The 22,380-nt window shown below is 41.7% G+C and overlaps 2 protein-coding genes across 7 annotated transcripts; both read right to left on the bottom strand.

Annotated features, from left to right (window-relative positions):
* Nucleotides 1-444: 444 nt before the first annotated feature.
* Nucleotides 445-11,359, bottom strand: LOC139378465 (zinc finger protein ZFMSA12A-like). Of its 6 annotated transcripts, XR_011628302.1 has the most exons (10): nt 8,324-8,533; nt 7,290-7,492; nt 7,116-7,205; nt 6,800-6,895; nt 6,235-6,345; nt 6,001-6,124; nt 4,252-4,462; nt 2,510-2,559; nt 1,159-2,397; nt 445-773 (listed from the first exon to the last, which is right to left on the bottom strand). XR_011628302.1 is itself a non-coding variant. In XM_071120656.1 (9 exons), exons 2-9 carry the CDS (start codon nt 7,437-7,439, stop codon nt 1,283-1,285), a joined length of 1,947 nt encoding a protein of 648 aa, XP_070976757.1. In that variant the 5' UTR covers nt 7,440-7,492; nt 8,861-11,359; the 3' UTR covers nt 445-1,282. The 6 variants fall into 6 exon arrangements, 5 of the variants coding, with proteins under 5 accessions (XP_070976757.1, XP_070976754.1, XP_070976756.1 ...); XM_071120656.1 differs by lacking the exon at nt 8,324-8,533 and adding an exon at nt 8,861-11,359 and having other exon boundaries at nt 445-2,397; XM_071120653.1 differs by having other exon boundaries at nt 445-2,397.
* An 802-nt stretch (nt 11,360-12,161) lies between these two features.
* LOC139378464 (zinc finger protein ZFMSA12A-like) lies at nt 12,162-21,388 on the bottom strand. Its single transcript, XM_071120652.1, has 9 exons — nt 21,210-21,388; nt 20,373-20,575; nt 19,905-19,964; nt 19,622-19,717; nt 15,406-15,516; nt 15,172-15,295; nt 14,613-14,862; nt 14,422-14,471; nt 12,162-14,297 (listed from the first exon to the last, which is right to left on the bottom strand). The coding sequence occupies exons 1-9, from the start codon at nt 21,265-21,267 to the stop codon at nt 12,937-12,939; spliced, it is 2,313 nt and encodes a 770-aa protein (XP_070976753.1). The 5' UTR covers nt 21,268-21,388; the 3' UTR covers nt 12,162-12,936.
* Between the last annotated feature and the right edge of the window lie 992 nt (nt 21,389-22,380).

Genomic DNA, 22,380 nt, shown 5'->3' with positions numbered 1-22,380 from the left:
TGTTGCTGGTGGTGATAAACCCTGTCTCAGTGTTCAATTGTGTTGAGATCTGGTGAGACACACCCTTTAAACCCCCTATGCTTCTTCTTCTTGTGAATTGCTTAATTAATTCAGGAACCACACCTGTGTGGAAGCAACAGCTTTCAATTTACTTTGTATCCCTCATTTACTCAAGTGTTTCCTGTATGTTGGCAGTTACCCGTCCTTCTGAGCTTTGGCTTGTTTGATTGCACGAGGCCCAGTCGGGGGCCCTCTGGTCCACCCAGGACATCTAGGGCAGTCGCGTCCCAGTTCTGAACAGTCACCTGTACGATAACCCTGTAAGCCAGTGCCAGATGGGAGCACACCAGCATGTAATGATTATGAAAATGCTTGACTCAATCATTCATCTACTTTAATGTTTTGGAATGACACAACGTTTACACAAAGGCTAAACGGTTGGCATTTTTAGATGGATATGTTTATTGATATATTAATGCATAACTAAATTACAGAAGAGTAGATTCTGGCAATTATACTGCATTCAACAGAACAATAAATCACTATATCACCATGGAAATAAATCCAGGTGCTGAACATTTAAACAGTTTCACCAAAACTCCATATAACATTACGTAAACAAACAGATGGAACAGCCTCAACCAGTGGCTTATGTACATATTTGCATCCTCAACTATTATGCAGAGTGATTTTTAAAAAGGGCAAGTTTACTATTTAACAACTTATTGTTAGATGGTTCATCACCTTGAAAGTAGTCTATGGGCCAGGAAAACCTGAAATCTATGGTTCAGTTTTCTTTAAGCAGCCGCTACAAACTTAAGCTAATTTTAAACACCTATAACTATAAATCAAAGGGAGTGATAGGGTCAATTATGCAATTGTTCTCAATGTAATAGCCAAATCAACTGAGATAAATCCAATATTTGGTTTTACATTAGCAAAAGGTAATTTAGCTATTTTTTTTTTTAACATTTCATGGATGCCCCATATCACTTCCATTGATTATCAGCTAGTGGAGGCTCACGTTAGCTTGTTAGTTTGTAGTGTCTGTTTAAAGAAAACTGAAGCACAGATTAGTGTCTCCTGGCCCATAGACTACTTAAAGGATGAGGAATTGTCAAGCTGTAAATGACTGAACTTCCCCTTCAACTGGGAAACAAGGCTTTAAAGTGTTGAGGATATGATAAATTAGTTTGGTACTGGGTGTACTTCCTGCATCTCCACCAATGCCACTATTACAAAAGCTCTACAAAAAAAAAACAATGTAAATACACAACATTTTTCAATGATTTTTCTTCATGTGATAGTTCAGGTGTGAACTGCGTTTGTAAGTATTCGGGCAACGAAGACATGAATATGGCCTCTCCCCTGAATGAACTAGCAAATGTTTTTTTAAGCAAGTTCTCCGGATAAAACCCCTCCCACATTCATTACAAGTGAAGGGACGCTCTCCCCTATGCCCACGCATGTGGACCACTAAATGGCTCGACTTAAAAAAACGCTTGTCACACTCTTTGCATTGGTAAGGTCTCTCCCCAGTGTGAAAGCGCTGGTGTACCTGCAGATCCCCTCCTGATGGAAACGCCTTCCCACACACAGAGCACATGTAGGGTCTCTCCCCTGTGTGGAGCCTTATGTGCACAGTGAGATTACCTTTCTGAGTGAAACATTTCCCACAGTAGGAGCAGGAAAAGGGACGATAATTCATATGAGTGCGCATGTGATCCTTGAGGCGACGGTTTGTTACGAAGGACTTTCCACATTGGTGGCAATGGTGAGTTCTCGGAAGCTGCAATCCTTTCTTCTTTGGAAGGTGCGACGATGGCCTCAGATCCGACCTCTTGTGGGCTTCCACGTGGTGCACTAGACTGGGCAAGTTGCTGAAGGTAATTCCACATTTGTGACAGTCAAGCGTTTGGACGACACTGTGACTTTTTTCGTGGGTGTCCAGTTGATTCGATTCGGGAAAGCTTCTTGCACAGTGACGACACTGGAATGGATATTGTGGTGATGTCTTAAAACTCTTCCCGCTCTGTGGACAGATGGACATGGCTTCGTTGTGTGGACACTGGTGTCTCAATTTCTCACGCAGAGAACCAAACTCTCTCCAGCACTTGGGACAGCTAAAGGCAGTGCCCACACATTGCATCCTCTTATGGTTTGACAGACTTGTAAAGAATTTGAATCTATTCCCGCAGTTGGAGCACTTGTATGGATTATCCCCACAGTGAATTTGCTGGTGTTGGACAAGTTGAGACTGATAATTAAAGCACTTCCCACACTGAGGACACTGGTGGAAAATGTTAATGTGTGATGAACTGGAAGTAGATGGGGCACACTCATTTGAAGCTGAAGAAAGGGGAGTCAACACCTGAAACGACACCCCTGCAACTGGGTCTGTGGAAAAATGAATAAAAACATTGACGTTTCCCCTTCCATTGCCCGACAATGGTCAACTGCGGCTTTCCAAAGGGTAAATGCACTTGACTAAAAGTTTGTGAGGTCTCACCTGTATCACCACCTTGCATGACACTGGTAGGAGAAAGACCAGAACCAGCCCTGTGAAAGGCACAAAACAGACATGCAAATTGATGACCATTACTAAGTCAAGTGGTAAAGTTGTTTGATGCACTGTTTAAAACAACAAAAATGTATAAATTAATTCTCACATACAGGGTCTCAGAATATTCACACCACTTGACTTATTCCACATTTTGTTGTTACAGCCTGAATTTAAAATGGATTAAATAAAAATATTGTCGCCCATCTACACACAATACCCCATAATGACAAAGTGAAAACATGTTTTTCGAAATGTTTGCAAATGTATTAAATGATATACAGAAATAATTCATTTACATAAGTATTCACACCCCTGAGTCAATACTTTGTAAAAGCACCTTTAGCAGCAATTACAGCTGTAAGTCAAAACTGTAACTCGGCCACTCCGGAACATTCACGGTCTTCTTGGTAAGCAACTTCAGTGTGGATTTTGTCTTGTGTTTTAGGTTATTGTCCTGCATCTCCAAGTGTCTGGTGGAAAGCAGACTGAACCTGGTTTTCCTCTAGAATGTTGCCTGTGCTTAGCTCCATTCTGTTTACTTTGTATCTTGAAAAACTCCCCAGTCCCCAATGATTACAAGCATACCTATAACACGATGCAGCTAACAGTATGCTTGAAAATATGGAGAGTGGTACTGAGTAAGTATTATTTTAGTGCCTTGTATTTTAATTGTTTAGTTAACCTTTATTTAACTTGGCAAGTCAGTAAAGAACAAATTCTCATTTACAATGACGGCCTACTTGTAAAGCACGCCTGGCCAAACCCTTCCCTAACCCGGATGACGCTGGGCCAATTGTGCGCCGCCCTATGGGACTCCCCCGATCACGGCCGATTGTGATACAGCCGGGGATCGAACCCGGGTCTCTAGTGACGCCTCTAGCACTGCGATGCATTGCCTTAGGCAGCTGCGCCATTCGGTAGGCCAAGCATAATGCATGTTTTGGAATATTTGTTAATCTGTACAGGCTTCCTTCTTTTCACTCTGTCAATCAGGTTAGTATTGTAGAGTAACTACAATGTTGTTGTCCAGCCTCAGTTTTCTCCTATCACAGCCATTAAACTCTGCAACTGTTTTGTATTCACTATATATTCACCATTGGCAGTTTTCTTCCTCTCCAGCAACTGAGTAGACGCCAGTATCTTTGTACTGACTGGGTGTATTGATACACGATCCAAAGTATAATTAGTAACTTCACCATGCTCAAAGGGCTATTCAATGTCTGCTTTTTAAAATTTATTTGGACCCATCTACCAATAGTTGCCTTTCTTTGCGAAGCATTAGAAAACCTCCCTGGTCTTGGTGGTTGAATCTGTGTTTGAAATTAACTGAGGAACCTAACAAATAATTGTAAGTGTGGGGTACAGAGATGAGGTAGTCATTGAAAAATAATGTTCAACACTTATTGCACACAGAGTGAGTCCATGCAACTTATTATGTGACTTGTTAAGCAAATATTTACTCCTGAACTTATTTAGGCTTACCATAACAAAAGGGGTTAAATACTTAATGACTCAAGATTTTTCAGCTTTTCATTTGTAAAAATTTCTAAAAACATAATTTAACATTGTGGGGTATTGTGTGTAGGCCAGTGACAAAACATCTTAATTTAATCCATTTTAAATTCAGGCTGTAACATCTACATTTGGAAAAAGTCAAGGGGTGTGAATACTTTCTGAAGGCACTGTACCTTTTCTGTGCTGACTCGTCCTCTACATCTATGTCATCTTCATTCGCTTCATCACAGGTTTCATCGCAGCCTATAATATCTCTTGTGCTCCCCATTGCCACTAAATGTGCTGTCCTCATAGCCACACCAGTGTCCAGATTGGTACGGTTTAACTGGTCAGGGAAGGCATCGGATTCAATATCTGATTCCTGAGGAATGTCAGAGGAGGAAACTGCACAGACAAAAACAAATAAGTTTAAAAAAAATTAAATATCTGCCAGGCTGTTCTGAATACTTCTCATATCCCTAATTTACATTTTAATCTGTCAAATTGTTTATTATTTGGCTAATCCATTCAAAATGAACAAGAAAGGTAAGGAACATGGTGAGTGGAAGTTCCTGCACATAAATCAGATAATTTTTTTATGGAATCCATGTGAGAGATGCCGACTCGGTCTCGACCTTTAAGTCTTTATTGAAGACTCATCTCTTCAGTAGGTCCTATGATTAAGTATAGTCTGGCCCAGGAGTGTGAAGGTGAGTGGAAAGGCACTGGAGCAACGAACCGCCCTTGCTGTCTCTGCCTGGCCGGTTCCCCTCTCTCCACTGGGATTCTCTGCCTCTAACCCTATTACAGGGGCTGTGTCACTGGCTTACTGGTGCTCTTCCATGCCGTCCCTGGGAGGCGTGCGTCATTTGAGTGGGTTGAGTCACTGACATGATCTTCCTGTCCGGGTTGGCGCCCCCCCTTGGGTTTGTGCTGTGGGGGAAATCTTTGTGGGCTATACCAGGCCTTGTCTCAGGATGGTAAGTTGGTGGTTGAAGGTATCCCTCTAGTGGTGTGGGGGCTGTGCTTTGGCAAAGTGGGTGGGGTTATATCCTGCCTGTTTGGCCCTGTCCGGGGGTATTGTCAGTGTCTCCCGACCCCTCCTGTCTCAGCCTCCAGTATTTATGCTGCAATAGTTTGTGTCGGGGGGCTAGGGTCAGTCTGTTATATCTGGAGTATTTCTAAGGTCTTATCCGGTGTCCTGTGTGAATTTAAGTATGCTCTCTCTAATTCTCTCTCTCTTTCTTTCTTTCTTTCTTTCTTTCTTTCTTTCTTTCTTTCTTTCTCTCTCTCTCTGAGGACCTGAGTCCTAGGACAACCTGGCCTGATTACTCCTTGCTGTCCCCAGTCCATCTGGTCGTGCTGCTGCTTCAGTTTCAACTGTTCTGCCTGCGGCTATGGAACCCTGACCTGTTCACCGGACGTGCTACCTGTCCCAGACCTGCTGCTTTCAACTCTCTAGACACAGCAGGAGCGGCAGAGATACTTTGAATGATCGGCTATGAAAAGCCAACTGACATTTACTCCTGAGGTGCTGACCTGTTGCACCCTCTACAACCACTGCGATTATTATTATTTGACCCTGCTGGTCATCTATGAACATTTGAACAACTTGGCCATGTTCTGCTATAATCTCCAACCGGCATAGCCAGAAGAGGACTGGCCACCCCTCATAGCCTGGTTCCTCTCTAGGCTTCTTCCTAGGTTCCGGCCTTTTTAGGGAGTTTTTTGTAGCCACCGTGCTTCTACACCTGCATTGCTTGCTGTTTGGGGTTTTAGGCTTTCTGTACAGCACTTTGTGACATCAGCTGATGTAAGAAGGGCTTTATAAATACATTTGATTGATTGATCCTCAGATGCAGTTGTTACATCAATAAACCTTATCTAACCATGTGGCGCTAAAATGATTTGTATAAAAAATGTATAATTTTCTATGAACTTACTGTTTGTGTACAATGTTCTGCATTGTTTGTAATTCTGGAGCAGAAACTGGAGATCTTCTGAGTGAGAGAAAGACTGCAGGCATTCATCCAGGCCAGAGGAGCCAGCACTCAGCAACAATGCAGTCTAGGGAAAAGAAGGACACAAATAAAATGCCAAAATAGATTCCAGGCCAACTACAGTTATTCATTTGAATGCTGTTGTCTCAAGACAATCTTACAAAAGTGATTCTGCACCTGCTTAAAGTCTGGTAGTGTAAGCAGCTCTTCCAACCTAGTGAGGAAGTCACAGACCAGTTCCTGAAGCGCTTTGTCAAAATCAGGTCTGAATTCCTCAAGGAACACCACCTGGAAAGATGGAGAGCCAGTGAGATAATGCAAAAGGAAAACAGTTAGCCTACTTAATGATTGGTTGGGAGACATTGCATAATCCTACTTTGGGTGCCTTTTTCTTCTCTCTTGCCAGAGTCTACTAGTTATGACTTATCATACAACAAAATGCAATTTTTCAAGGACATTATTACTAGGTTCTCCCTGACTGTACCATCGATCCAGTCAAGACATATGGCAAAGACTGCCGTTCCAAACTGCCTCAACTATCTGAAGCTGACTAGACACCATTCACTTTCCATTAGGATTATTAGTTATGCCGGTTTGTTTTGCTTTTGAAGCGTTTTGAGATTCCATTTTGTAATGAGAAGCGCTATATAAGCAAAATAAATTATTATTAGGTTGAGTCAGGCTAAAGAAAATGTTAAACTAAAACAGGTTCAAGACAAGCTTGACATGAACAGCTACTTACTTGAACGAAGTGTTCACGCTCAACTGGGTCTGTAATCAAGCTTTGGGTGAGCTTGGCGAAGTTAGCTTCAGGTGATTCCATGCCTGCATCATAGGACTGTAAAACAATGTGGAAAACACACTGAAACCGGACGGTCATTTTTAGACTTGGTGTTAAAGGGGGGTGACAAATGGAACACAACTGTCCATACCAACTAACTTAAGCTCTTGATTTTAATGTGGCTGAATTATCAGGGTGTTAATTCTCATTTAAGTGTCCAGCAGGGGGAAAAAAAGTTCAAATCCTGACATTGCACTATAGCATTTGATTTACCAACCTGAACCTGTGCAAGTTGAGAAGACTTTATAGAATAAAGGAGGGTTTGGAGGCTGACAGGGTGTTCAGCAGAAAATCGCCCCAAAGTTACCTGGAAGAAAAGTGGTGATGGAGTCTGATACTTTGCATAAAACTATAGTGATCCTGTATGAAAGATTAGAAAGAATTGTCTTACCCTTGCTCTCAGCCCCAAAATAAGGAGGGTCCTCTGTCTGTCAGTCATAAGTTCTGGGACAGTTTGTGTTACCACGGTCACAAACTCCTCTAATTTTCCATAGTGCTTAATGGCCCTCTGTTGTGATACCTGCCACATAAATGCAGACATCAGTCGTAGAGGTGGGACCAAAAGGCGCAGGGAGGAGAGAGGGATGGGGGAATCTATAATGTGAAAAGCACAGTGTGTTACTGTTAGATGGCTAGTTAAATCAATTACGTTTAGCTATGCACATCTTAGCTACCGTTATGTCATAATAACATTGTCATAACAAATTTCATAACAATCCCAGCAGACAATAGCTTGCGCCAAATGCACATGTGGACACTCAATAATATAATAATAGCTGGCTAGCTAGTCAATAACATATTGTAAACTTGGTGGATGGAACCCTGAATGCTGATTGGCTGACAGCCGTGGTATATCAGACCGTATACCACAGTATTACAAAATATGTATTTTTAATGCTCTAATTACCTTGGAAACCAGCTTATAATTGCAATAAGACACCTCAGGGGTTTTGTGGTATATTGCCAATATACAATGGCTAAGGGCTATATCCAGGCACTCCGCGTTGCGTCGTGTGAAACAGCCCTTAGCCGTAGTATATTGGCCATATACCACAACCTTTCGGTCTTATTGCTTCATAAAAATATCGAAAGGCACAGCTAGCTAACGTTAGATATACAAGAGGTTTTGCTAGAAACGGCACAATAGCTAGCTAGATATCCAGCTACTTCCTTGACGTCCGAGTCGTTTTCGCTAGACACCAAGTGCTAGAAAACTGACCGAAACGTGGAGCGACGACCCGAATTTGTCCAATTAGAAACGCTCGTTTACATGTTCCGTTGCAAAACGTTTAGCTACGGTTTGTTCTTATACGACCCTGGTCATAGCTAGCTAGCGACCTGGCCCACCTAGGTTAGAAAGCTAGCTAGCAAACACACAATATTGTTTTCTAATCTTGCAAGTTACCACCAATACCGTATACATACCCATTATGGCCCATGTGCCAATCAATATCTTAGCTACCTTAGCTAGTGAGCGCCGCATGAGACAGTAGAAAGTAAATCTAGCTAGCTAATGTTACCACCATAAAAGAGGATGTGAAACCTTTGCCACCAAGTACTATTTTAACGTCAGTGTCCAAAAAAGTCTTCAAAATAAAAGTCATCAATTATGCTAAATGTGTAATATTTAACCATCAAGCTATTCAATATATGTTAATGAACTTGATTATTGCCAATACAATCTGCATTTTAGTTATTACTAACTATATTTACATGTAACCATTAACTTCATCATTAGTATAATAAGGTCTAAGACATATGTAACAAGGGCATTGTAGACTAACATGAGACATCTACATCATCATACCATTATATACCATATCTGTCTAAAATAGTATGCCTACTAATCACTTCCTCATGCTGTGATTGTGAATTGAATAGTCGTAATCAATGGCAGCCTAAGATGTATCCCTATCAAGGAAAGCTATGTAAGGGTAGGGCTTACATCCGTTATATACTTACATTTTTTATTATGCGAGCCACTTGACCTACTGGAGCTTCATGGGAGTGGAGTCATAATTCTCTGTGACATGTCAGACCGAGGGACCATAGGGAATTTAATCATTTCTGAAAGTTGATAAGGTATCCACCAATGTGTTTACCTGTGTTGTTCATGATGCCTCCCCATTGATAGTCACTTTGTGCCAAAATAGAGTACGGCAGTCACACACACTAAACCCTGTTCCTATAATTCACTGTACACTATTCAGGGAGTAAATGCTGATTGCACCCACAATTCTATGAAACTGTATGGAAGAGGGTGAGTGTTTTCAGAAACAGTGTGTTGTGAGTAGGGTTGCACATTTTGGAGAATATTCAGAGGTGGAAACTTTACGTGGGAATTAACAGAATATGTGGGAGTTAACGGAAATATATGCAAAGTAATATTAATACCACATAAATGTAGATGTTTTTTGCATTGGATATATTTACCATATATGGAGACAGAAACATAAACCTTTTACCTTATAAGTAGACATAATTGCAAATGATTAAATCCTTCCAAAAGAAAAAATAATTTAGTTACTAATTGAACTTTAATTAAATGAGTTGACTCTTCACATGGGATGATTACACTGAACAACAAAAGAAAGGGAATATTGAATGATCCCCAGTGATCCATCGCATCTCCCAAAAATGCTTTCAACATACATCTGTAAAATTATAGTCTAAAAACTAAATATTTGGTTGTCTTCCTCTCAGGCTTCCTCCTCAATCAGACTGAGGCCTCATCTTCACTGTCACTTTCCAACCTAGTTGAGGATGGCTCGTTGTCAGGCTCAAAAAGCCAAAACAAATTTGCCCGGATGGCCACCAATTTTTCAACCCTTGTATTGGTCAGCCTGTTGCGTGATTTGGTGTGTGTGTTCCCAAACAAGGACCAGTTGTGCTGAGGCCGGCTGATGTTGGTGGGATTTGGAGGATGATGGAGGCAACAGGGGAAAGAGCCTCAGAAACACAAAGTCCCTTCCACCAGGTGGCTGATGAGATATGTTGGCACGACTGCCATACTGCATCTCCATCCCAAAGCCCTTGCTTGGAAGTGTACTTTGCCAGACTGCCAAGAACCTTGCCCTCATCCAGGCCAAGGTGGCGAGACATGGTAGTGATGACACCATAGGCCTTGTTGATCTCTGCACCAGACAGGATGCTCTTGCCAGCATACTTCGGGTTCAACATGTAAGCTGCGGCGTATATGGGCTTCAGGCAGAAGTCTTCACGCTTTTTGATGTATTTCAGACCTGCAGTTTCCTCTGCTTGGAGCAACAGTGAAGTGGGCTGGGCAGTACGGATTTCTTCTCTTGCATCTGCAAGCAGAGTCTGAACATCAGACAGGATGGCATTGTCTCCCTTAATCCGTGCCATGGCTACTGCTATAGGTTTCAGGCGTTTCAGGCTGCTTACCATTCTCTCCCAAACTACATCATCCAGGAGGATCCTCTTGATGGGGCTATCCATATTGGCAGACTGTGATATGGCTATTTCTTGGAGTCTCCTTCCCCTCCAGGAGAGACTGTCAAACATTATGACAACACCACTCCAACGGGTGTTGCTGGGCAGCTACAATGTGGTGCTCTTATTCTTCTCATTTTGCTTGGTGAGGTAGATTGCTGTTATAACTTGATGACCCTTCACATACCTAACCATTTCCTTGGCTCTCTTGTAGAGTGTATCCATTGTTTTCAGTGCCATGCAGTCCTTGAGGAGCAGATTCAATGCATGGGCAGCACAGCCAATGGGTGTGATGCGAGGGTCGGATTCTTCCACTTTAGACCAAACAGCCTTCATGTTCGCAGCATTGTCTGTCACCAGTGCAAATACTTTCTGTGGTCCAAGGTCATTGATGACTGCCTTCAGCTCATCTGCAATGTAGAGACCGGTGTGTGTTGTCTCTAGTGTCTGTGCTCTTGTAGAATACTGGTTGAGGGGTGGAGATTATGTAGTTAATTATTCCTTGCCCACAAACATTCGATCACCCATCTGAGATGATTGCAATACAGTCTGCTTTCTCTATGATTTGCTTGACCTTCACTTGAACTCTGTTGAACTCTGCATCCAGCAAATTAGTTGATAAAGTATGTCTGGTTGGACGGGTGTTTGCTGGGCGAAGAATATTCAAAAATCTCTTCCAATACACATTGCCTGTGAGCATCAGAGGTGAACCAGTTGCATACACAGCTCGAGCAAGACATTCATCAGCATTTCTGATGTTCCTCCATTGAGTCAAAAAAACTTCTGATTCCAAGAGGCCCATGAGCTGTTGCTATTGATAAGGTGTCGGATTCATCATTTTCACCTCAAATAGAAGTAGAGGGACTTTTGTCAGAGGTTGCTTGTAGTGAGTGTTGAGGGAACTTTATGCACTTAGCCAGATGATTCTGCATCTTTGTTGCATTCTTCACATATGATTTGGCACAGTATTTGCAAATGTACACAGCTTTTCCTTCTACATTAGCTGCAGTGAAATGTCTCCACACATCAGACAGTGACATTTTCCTGTAAAGATTAGGAGAAAAAAAGAGGAAAAAAATCCCAAATACAATTCCATGTACAGATATAGTTAAGCAGTTATATTAAACAACTCCTTTGTAAGATGCATGTTTTAAAATGAAACATGTATGGAAACAGGTTAACTAACACTCAGTTAGCAGGCTCAAATAAGCGAACACCCACATGGTAGCAAAAACTAACTAGCATAAATTGTTAACAAGTTAGAAATGATTTAAACACACTTTTCTGTAGGCTACTGTTAACAAAAAAATATTGTATGTCATGTAAAATATATTCACCCCACTCAGTATTGTAATGAAAACTTACCAGAAATCATGTAGTCCTTGGCTCAGACAGTGTTGTAGTGTGGGTTCAATAGCATCTCATTAGTGTGCAAGACCTTGAGAATCAGCTGTACATGTGATGGAAGATTGCACTGTGCATGCAGAGGGTTGCAATTCTATTTAATTGGGGATAGTTTAACCAAAATATGCCACAAGACCTAGAATTGCCTTGTGTGTATCCCACAAAAAAAGGTAAACTTTTATGAGCCAACATTGACAAATTTAAGCAAAATTCCAGGCTTAACTTCCCACTAAAAATGTCAGGAACATTTCTGACCCTTTGCAACCCTAGTTGTGAGCAGCCAATAACCCAGAAAACAGAATATACAACCTGATGGTGTTGCGATAGCATGTGATTGTGCAGGTTGGTCACATGTAACACAGAGAGCACAGTGCTGAGTGCCCCTAAAAAATAAATAAATAGAAGCTTAAGTATTAAAACCTTTAATAATAGGTATAACAAAGAATATCACAACCCTCCAAATATAACACAAGAAAATACACTTTTCTAGATTTCTTGAAAGTCTAGAAATACGCTTATCAAATAACACATTATCATTATTACTGTTAGAGTAAATACTTATATTACAATTGCACATGCATTTCACCAGCTCAACCTCTATCCATGACTACTGCTCCTATTACATAAACATGTCTACATGCAAACAGCTCTACATGTCTATAATACATCTGTAAAGGAATAATATTTGTATTGAGAAAAACAGAACATCACATGAAACTATAAAGTAGCTTCTTAACTGGTCCAGTAGATTGGACACCAAATCAGGGACGTGATGAGGTTCTGAGACATGATGTATAGAGAGACTAGAGTCCACACCCCCTTCACCTTCCAAGGCCCCTCCCCCATCCGTGAATGACGCTGCACGTTTTTGGAAAACCTACACCGGACAATTCCTTTGTTTCTGTGTTAATGATAAATTCTTAGTTGTTCCAATTCAATTCCGTGCATGAAGCCATTGCAGAGGGTTTGTTTGAAACCTACAATGAAAAATGCAGTTGTTTCCATGTTAACAATAATTAGAACACCCATTAATCTCTCTGGACTAGTATTGATTTTACCCCATAACCTGTTGCTTCGCTAGCGAATTGCACTCCCAACTACCCACTAAGAGGGTTACTCAAAACTGAGAGGTAGGTCCGGAGGGGAAGTATTGGGACATTTTTCTGTGCGCAGGGCAGCGTTCAACAATTTGAAGGACCACCTCCTAGTCTCTCCATGGCATAGCCTCGGGACATGCCAACATGTGCCAACATTTTTATGTTAAGGCTGTCATGATAGATTGCTGGTACGGCCACATGTCCAGCCACGGCGGCCACATGACCAGCCATGGCGGCCGCATGTCCAGTCATGGCGGCCACATGTCCAGTCATGGCAGTCGCATGTCCAGTCATGGCAGTCGCATGTCCAGTCATGGCAGTCGCATTAGTAGGATTCTCCTTCATATGATAGCTTGGTTGTGAACTGCGTTTGGAATTATTCGGGCAACGAGGCCGTGAATAAGGCTTCTGCCCTGAATGAACTAGCAAATGTTTCTTTAAGCAAGTTTTCCGGATAAAACTCCTCCCACATTCATTACAAGTGAAGGGACGCTCTCCAGTATGCCCACGCATGTGGACCACTAAATGGCTCGACTTAGTAAAACGTTTGTCACACTCTTTGCATTGGTAGGGTTTCTCCCCAGTGTGAAAGCGCTGGTGTACCTGCAGATTCCCTGCTGACTGAAAGGTCTTCCCACACACAGAGCACATGTAGGGTCTCTCCCCTGTGTGGATCCTTATGTGCACATTGAGATTACCTTTCTGAGTGAAACATTTCCCACAGTAGGAGCAGGGGAAGGGACGATAATTCAAATGAGTACGAACGTGATCCTTGAGGCGACGGTTTGTTACGAAGGACTTTCCACATTGGTGACAGTGGTGAGTTTTCGGAAGCTGCAATCCTTTCTTCTTCTTTGGAAGGTGCGACGATGGCCTCAGATCCGACCTCTTGTGGGCTTCCACGTGGTGCACTAGACTGGGCAAGTTGCTGAAGGTAATTCCACATGTGTGACAGTCAAGAGTTTGGGGGATTCCGTGAATTTTTTCGTGAGCATGCAGTTGATCCATTTCGGAAAAGGCCATTGCGCAATGACGGCACTGGAATGGTTGTTGCTGTGGCGTCTTAAAACTCTTCCCGCTCTGTGGACAGATGTACATGACTTCGTTGTGTGGACACTGGTGTCTCAATTTCTCACGCAGAGAACCAAACTCTCTCCAGCACTTGGAACAGCTAAAGGCAGTGCCCACACATTGCATCCTCTTATGGTTTGACAGACTTGTAAAGAATTTGAATCTATTCCCGCAGTTGGAGCACTTGTATGGATTATCCCCACAGTGAATTTGCTGATGTTGGACAAGTTGAGACTGATAATTAAAGCACTTCCCACACTGGGGACACTGGTGGAAAATGTTCATGTGTGATGAACTGGAAGTAGATGGGGCACACTCATTTGAAGCTGAAGAAAGGGGAGTCAACACCTGAAACGACACCCCTGCAACAGTGTCTGCGAAAAAATGAATACAAATATTGAAATCATGGAGGAAGTTTCCCCTACCATTGCCCCACAATGGTCAACTGAGGCTTTCCAAAGGGTAAATGTACTCAACTAAAAGTTTGTGAGGTCTCACCTGTATCACCACCTTGCATGACACTGTTAGGAGAAAGACCAGAACCAGCCCTGTGAAAAGCACACACAGAAATGCAAATTGTTGACTATTTCTGGGTCAAGTGGTAAGTTTGTTTGATAGACTGTCCAAATGCAAATGGATATTTACCAACTGTACCATTTGAAATAACAAAAATACATTTATTCTCATACCTTTTCTGTTTTGGGTCGTCCTCTACATCAATGTCATCTTCATTCCCTTCATCACAGGTTTCATCGCAGCCTATAATATCTCTTGTGCTCCCCATTTCCACTAAATGTGATGCCAACTCCATCCTTTGGCAGTCTCTGCTTTGTATCCCAGTCCTCATCCCCACACCAGTGTCCAGATTGGTACGGTTTAACTGGTCAGGGAAGGCATCGGATTCAATATCTGATTCCTGAGGAATGTCAGAGGAGGAAACTGCACAGACAAAAAAAAAAAAAAAAAAAAAGTGTGTTTTTAATGTATCTAGGTGACTGTTCCGAACACCTAGAAGCAAAACTTCTCAAATCCATAAATTACATTTTAATCCGTCACTTTATTTGACTAATCCTTCCTACTTTAAATCCCTTCCAAATGAACAAGGATGGTAAGGAACATGATGAGAGGAACTTCCTGCACATAAATCATATTATTCTCCTCAGATGCAGTTTTTACATCAATAAACCTTATCTGACCATGTTGTGCTAAAATGATACGTAAAACATTGATAATTTTCTATGAACTTACTGTTTGTGTACAATGTTCTGCATTGTTTGTAATTCTGGAGCAGAAACTGGAGATCTTCTGAGTGAGAGAAAGACTGCAGGCATTCATCCAGGCCAGAGGAGCCAGCACTCAGCAACAATGCAGTCTAGGGAAAAGAGGGACACAAATAAAATGCCAAAATAGATTCCAGGCCAACTACAGTTATTCATTTGAATGCTGTTGTCTCAAGACAATCTTACAAAAGTGATTCTGCACCTGCTTAAAGTCTGGTAGTGTAAGCAGCTCTTCCAGCCGAGTGAGAAAGTCACAGACCAGTTCCTGAAGCACTTGGTCAAAATCAGGTCTGAATTCTTCGGGAAACACCACCTGAAAAGATGGAGAGTCAGTGAGATAATGCAAAAAGGAAAATAATTAGATAAATGAAGTATTGTTTGAGAGACCCTGCATGATCCTAGCCTGGGTGCCAAGCCTGTTTCTGCGCTGTTTCTGGGCTGTCTGCGTAAACACAGCACAGACAAACTCATGTTAGTGAATGACTAGTTATGATTTATAGTAGCGTAGGCCTATTCACTATTCAAATGCTATCTTGTTGACTAACAATCTTACTTAATCTCAACTCAACTATATTTTCCACGAACATCATAACTAACTTGAGTCAGGCCAGAGAAAATGTTCAAGTAAAGGCCCGCACAGACTGCATGATTTTAGCCGCCTTATGACACGATTTTGTCATCCAGACAAAATGTCCACGTTGTGGGTAAATTCTTAGGTCGTAAACGATTGTCGGACGTCTTGGCTTGTTCAATGTGACAGGGTCTGCCTATTAAAGGAAAACTCCACTCTTTTGGTATTTGTTCCATTAGTTCATTGTTGATGTAGCCCCAAAATGTTTTGTCTGTCAGCAATCGAGTTAAGATGTAAAACTTTCAAAATACAGCTGCTTTTTGCACAATCATATGATGCTGCGTTTTGGTATTTGTTAATTTCGAAAGTTCTATATCTTGAAAACTTGATTGCTGACATGTGCCCTCCAAGCTCACCACCAAGCTAAGGACCCTGGGATTAAACACCTCCCTCTGCAACTGGATTCTGGACCTCCTGACGGGCCACCCCGAGGTGGTGAGGGTAGGCAACAACACATCCGCCATGCTGACCCTCGACACGGGGGCCCCTCAGGGGTGCGTGCTTAGTCCCCACCTGTATTCCCCACCTGTACTCCCTGTTCACCCACGACTGTGTGGCCGCTCACAACTCCAACACCATCATTAAGTTTGCCGATAACATAACGGTGGTAGGCCTGATCACTGACGATGATGAGACAGCCTACAGGGCGCTACAGAGAGCAGTGCATACGGCAGAGCTCCCTGCCATGCAGGACCTCTATACCAGGCAGTGTCAGAGGAAGGCCATAAAAATGGTCAAAGACACCTCCCACCCAAGTCATAGACTTGTCTCTGCTTCCGCACGGCAAGCGGTACTGATGCACCAAGTCTGTAACCAACAGGACCCTGAACAGTTTTTACCTCCAAGCCATAAGACTGTAAAATAGTTCATCAGTAGCTACACAGAGTATCTGCATTGAACACTTACATCATCACAGCATGCTGCATTTACTGTTTATTATCTATCCTGCAGCAGTTAGGAAGGCATAGCCACACTGTGCCTACTCTCCCACTTACAGTTTCTCTCTCCTTCCACAGACTCCCTGGAAGGGGAGTTACGGACTCTGCCAGTGAGGCCACACCACCGCAAGAGACTACAGGTGGCCGCCGTCTTCAAACACCCTCTGGCCTGAACGGTTGTGGACTACAATGCCAGAGACACAAAAACCTAATGTAAAAGCATCTGAAACTTGAACTCGTGTTTACACTCATTGCCGCTTGTGTAGTCGGGCACAACCCACTCTTCCCGACAGTACCCAGTGTATATAGCCAAGTTATTGTTACTCATTGTATTTATTTCTAATTTATATTTTCTCTGCATTGTTGGAAAGGGACACATTAGCAGAACCTTGCATAATGCACATTCACTAATAATGACTAACTTAACGTAGCAGGCATTAGGCTACAGAAAATGAACAGGTTAAATCAAGCTTTATTTATACAGCACATTTCAGCCATGGAATGCAACAATGTTCTTCACAGGAAAAAAAAAAAGTTGAAATGCTATATTTACTACACAACAAGAGGATGAATAACAATCTGAACAACTAAAAAGTACCCCAAGGTAAAGCAAAGCTAAAAAAGGTGTGTTTTAAGATATATATATATTTTTTTAAATCACAGTTTTGGTCCTCAGGTTCTCTGGCAGGCTATTCCAGAGGCTGGGGGCATAGTAACTAAAGGCTGCCTCTCCATGACTCCTGGTCCTAGGCTTTGGGATAGTTAATTGGCCAGTGCGCCAGAGGACCTGTGGGAGCTACTGTACTGGACACATAACTTAAAAGCATGCCTGACATGTATTGGGGTGCACACTCTTGGATTGATTTAAAATTCATTCATTCAAAAAAAACACACAGACAGCCAGTACCGAGACCTTAAAATTGGTGTAATGTGTGCTGTCCGTCTGGTCTTGGTCAGTACCCGTGCTGCAGTATTCTGTATGTTTTGCAGTTGACTCATGGCTTTCTTGGGTAGACCAGACAGAAGAGCATTACAGTCGTCAAGCCTGCTTGTAATAAAAGCATGGATGAGTCTCTCTGTATCAGCCTAAAAGAGAAATGCCAACACCTTGGCAATGTTCCTCAGGTGGTAAAAAGATGTCACATTCCTAATGTGTATTTCAAAATGGAGTTCAGAATCTAAAACACCACCTAGGTTTTTTACCTGGTGTTTTATCTGTATTGTCCGTGAATTAATAGGTGTGGACAGATTCTCTCTGTGCTTTGGCTCCAACAAGATGTTCCTCGGTCTTGACTTGATTTAGTTGGAGGAAGTTGTGAGCCTTCCAAGTATTTAAATCACTAATACAGTCTAATAATTTATCAGTGGAGCTAAAAATCCAACGGGGACACTAATGTAAAAAGTTGTATCGTCTGCGTAGCCGTGAAAATCAATGCTGTGCTTTCTGATAAGGCTGTAACATTTATAAACTGAACCGGACCCAAAATCAAACTTTGTCAAACGCCACGTGATGCGTTCACCAAGGGTGACAAAACTCAGACTGGTTAAACAGGTACTAAACCACCGGCGAGGCCAACCCACCTCTCCAGAAGGACATCATGGTCAACAGTGTTGAATGCAGCACTTAGATGCACAAGATGATCTCTCAGAATATCACAATGGACCTGTAACTTTTACCTTTTCTACTTACGCTCCATCTTTTCTGCAATTTCTCTTTAATTTATTTGTTTCCTCTCTCAACTGCAAATAGCAAGTTGAAACCGCTTGTCAAGGAGGAAGACGTGATCTCTCATCTTTGTTGTTGTGAGTGACAGGGAGAGTGGCTTGGTGTGTGTAAACCAGAGGAAGAGGTGAAGCGAGCAGTTTCACGCACGCTAAAATCTGTCCAAAATAAAGCCCAATGCATTTCAAATGGGCTTATTTTGGACCTAAGCTCGGGACAACAACCCCAATTGTTAGTGTGAAGACATGCATCTCATCATTACATACAGATCTCTGGTGTAAAAAGGGAAGGCGCACACATCACAGAAGGAGCCGAGACCAAAAAGACATGAGAACAAGTGGACATAAACACTCATAAAAATTTAAAAATAAAAACACTTGATTCTTGCGATACAGTTACTTGAAATATCGTACAAAACATCATTTCAAATTATTTTGATATAGTCGCCCAGCCCTACAATGGACTAATAAAACAAATACCAAAATATAGTTTTTGGGTGGAATTTTCCTTTAAATACCGCTACTTTTCCTAAGCTCCGAAAAAGTTATGGCAGTATCAATAAGAAAACGACCAGCAATGATGCCATTCATAACATTTATTGTTAATTTTTTAAATCACACTTTGTAGAATGAAAGCTTGGTGCAAGTAATTGGCTCTGTAGTTATAAATAACCATCACACCTTGAATGTCAAAATTGCAATGCTTTTATTGAGTAATGCCAATGATTATGCTACAGGGCTTATATTCGGCATTAGCGTTTCCATGTTGTGATGAGCCTCTTCAAATCGAGAGTTTAGCTTTTTATTACAAGGACCGCTCAGTCACAGAGGTAGGAGGAGTAGTGTCTGTCAATCAACATAGCAACAGCTTGTTGTTTTTCTTTTGACGCCAATGCTTGATACGCCCAGTTGACGTAGCCTAAGTCGACTGACATTGCCTCGCAAGCCAATCACAGCATATGACGCCAGAACTGAGGTAAACCTTACAACCCAGCCAGGTTGATGTCAAGATTTTAATTTGGTCACGTTGCACAGTGTGACATGTTATAATCGTAAAAGACTGAATCTGATGTAGTGTGGGAAGGCCTTGTAGGTTCAAGACAAGCTTGGCATTAACAGCTACTTACTTGGACGAAGTGTTCACGCTCAACTGGGTCTGTAAGCAAGCTTTGGGTGAGCTTGGCAAAGTTAGCTTCAGGTGATTCCATGCCTGCATCATTGGACTGTAAGTTTAAAAAAAAAAATCATTTTTAGAATTTCAGACAAATGGTGCACAACCATCCATACCAACAATCTTAAATCTCGTGTTTTTAAATGTTTCTGAATTATGAGGGTGTTAATTATCTCATAAGTGTTCAGCAGAACAAAATCTCCAATCTTGGCATTGTATTCATACTTTGATTCACCAACCTGTGCATGTTGAGAAGACTTTATTCTATAAAGGAGGGTCCGGAGGCTGACAGGGTTTACCTGCAAGAAAAGTGATCAAGATTGATACTTTGCATAAAACTATTTTCTACATTTTACCTATACAATAAGAAAGTCCCCCTGCTTCCTGGATAAAGTCGCATACTGTTTTTTAATGGGCTTCCAGATTATATTAACAAATTCATATAAACACAGTAATTTGAGCTATGTGAAATTCTACCTGATGCCTTATGTTTTTTTATTTATTACAAAAACAATTGAAAACCTCCATAAAAGGCATCAGGTAGAAGTAAATTAATCCACGAATATAACTAGAATGCAATATCTTAATTGCCCATGTTTTCATTATTTTTTAAATCCCATTCATAAACAGTATGTGACAGGATACAGGTGGGACTGTCCCAGCATATTGAAGGGATTCTGTATGGCATAATATGTGGCATTTCTTACCCTTGCTCTCAGACCCAAAATAAGGAGGGTCCTTTGTCTGTCAGTCATAAGTTCTGGGACGGTTTGTGTTACCACGGTCACAAACTCCTCTAATTTTCCATAGTGCTTAATGGCCCTCTGTTGTGCTACCTGCCACATAAATGCAGACATCAGCCGTAGAGGTGGAACCAAAAGGCGCAGGGAGGAGAGAGGGATGGGTGAATCTATAATGTGAAAAGTACAGTGAAGTGTGTTAGATGACTAGCTAAATCAATTCCATTTTGTAAAAACATTAGCATAGCAGAACTAAATTAGCTAGTTTTGCATATCTTAACTACAGGTAGTTAGTTATTCATTGAGTGATAAATGTTACGGTTGATATAACATTGCCAGCAGATAGCTAACTTAACGTTAATAGCTTAGCTTGCACTTACGTATTAGCTATAAGGCTAGCTTGCACAGAACGTACGCAAATAAGCACAATAACATAATTCAAAACTGAACGTTAGTCAATAATATAACAGATCGCCGTAGCGGCACTGCTAGATAGATCAACGGGTTTCGCTAAAAACGGCAAAGTAGGCCTAGCTAGCTTCCCAGCTACTTCCTTGAGATCAGGGTCGTGTTCATTAGACACCGAAGGAGAAAAAAAACGGACAGGGACAGCCTGAACTTATCCAATAAGAAAAGCTCGTTTTCGTTTTGCATTGCAAAACGGTTAGTAAAGTGTACACGAATGAGGACAACCCTGCCTGATCATGGCTAGTTGGCCACCTAGCTAGAAAACACAACCTAGACAGATTAACAAGAAACAAAACACAATATTGTTTTATATAATAAGTTACCACGAATACATACCCATTATGGCCCATGTGCCAATCAGTATCTTAGCTACCTTTGCTAGTGAGCGCCGCATGAGACGGTAGAAAGTAAACCTAGCTAGCCAACGTTACTGCCAACGAACAAAGAGGATGTGAAACCTTTGCCACCAGTAGGCCTATTACTCCAGCGTCCAAAATTGTCTTCAAAATAAAAGTCCTAATTACGGGTTCACAGCAATGATATACTGTACACAGTCTACAAAACGTTGAGTACCTTCCTAATATTGAGTTGCACCCCCTGTCCTCAGAACAGCCTCAATTCGTCGGGGCATGGACTCTGCAATTCTTCCCACAGTTGTGTCAAGTCGGCTGGATGTCCTTTGGGTGGTATACCATGCTTTATACACACGGGAAACTGTTGAGCGTGAAAAACCCAGCAGAGCCGACTTGAGCCGACTACCGACTACTATACCCCGTTCAAAGGCACGCAAATATTGTGTCTTGCCCATTCACCCACTGAACGGCACACATACACAATCCATGTCTCAATTCTCTCAACACCTACAAATCTTTATTTAACCTGTATCCTTCCATTCATCTAAACTGATTTAAGAGGATTTAATGCTGCAATATGTAATATTTTTAGGCAACCAAATTGACATAGAAATGTGAGTTATAGATCTGTCATTCTCATTGAAAGTCTAAGAAGCCGTATGTGGGTATGTACGGATGTATTGTGATGGAAGGTGGGGTTTGTGTTTTTGTGTTTGGAAAAGTGTGGAGTTAAGTGAGTGACACTTGCAACACTAGCTGCAGTAACCTATGGGGAGGGGGGTCGCACTCGGATAATCAGAGAGGAGGGATATTATTGTGGCCCTGGTAGCACAAAATAAATCTAATCAATTGTTATTTGTCACATGCGCCGAATACACCGTGAAATGCTTACTTACAAGCCCTTAACCAACAATGCAGTTCAAGAAATAGACTTAAGAAAATATTTACTAAATAAACTAAATTTAAAAAATAAAATCAAAAAGTAACACAAGAAAATGACATAACAATGAGGCTATATACAGTTGGTACTGGTGCCGAGTCAATGTGTGTGTGTGGGGGGGGGGGGGGGTACACACGTTAATCGAGGTCATTTGTAAAGTGAGGCTTTGATAATGTACAACTGGAGTTTATATATACACACATGCCTGGAATAT

This window comes from Oncorhynchus clarkii, chromosome 21, assembly GCF_045791955.1.
Source record: "Oncorhynchus clarkii lewisi isolate Uvic-CL-2024 chromosome 21, UVic_Ocla_1.0, whole genome shotgun sequence".
Taxonomy (NCBI): Eukaryota; Metazoa; Chordata; class Actinopteri; order Salmoniformes; family Salmonidae; genus Oncorhynchus; species Oncorhynchus clarkii.
Note: the sequence above shows the minus strand (reverse complement) of the source record. Positions and strands in the feature narration are given on the sequence as shown.

Excerpts from the sequence above, each read along its gene's own strand:
- LOC139378465 (XM_071120653.1), bottom strand. The coding sequence starts at position 8,381 with ATGCGGCGCTCACTAGCTAAGGTAGCTAAGATATTGATTGGCACATGG. Across the intron at positions 6,896-7,115 it reads CTCAACTTGCACAGGTTCAG|TCCTATGATGCAGGCATGGA; the intron begins GTTGGTAAATCA and ends ATTGTTTTACAG. Across the intron at positions 2,398-2,509 it reads CATGCAAGGTGGTGATACAG|ACCCAGTTGCAGGGGTGTCG; the intron begins GTGAGACCTCAC and ends ATTTTTCCACAG.
- LOC139378464 (XM_071120652.1), bottom strand. The coding sequence starts at position 21,267 with ATGCGGCGCTCACTAGCAAAGGTAGCTAAGATACTGATTGGCACATGG. Across the intron at positions 14,472-14,612 it reads GACGACCCAAAACAGAAAAG|GGCTGGTTCTGGTCTTTCTC; the intron begins GTATGAGAATAA and ends TGCTTTTCACAG. Across the intron at positions 14,298-14,421 it reads CATGCAAGGTGGTGATACAG|ACACTGTTGCAGGGGTGTCG; the intron begins GTGAGACCTCAC and ends ATTTTTTCGCAG.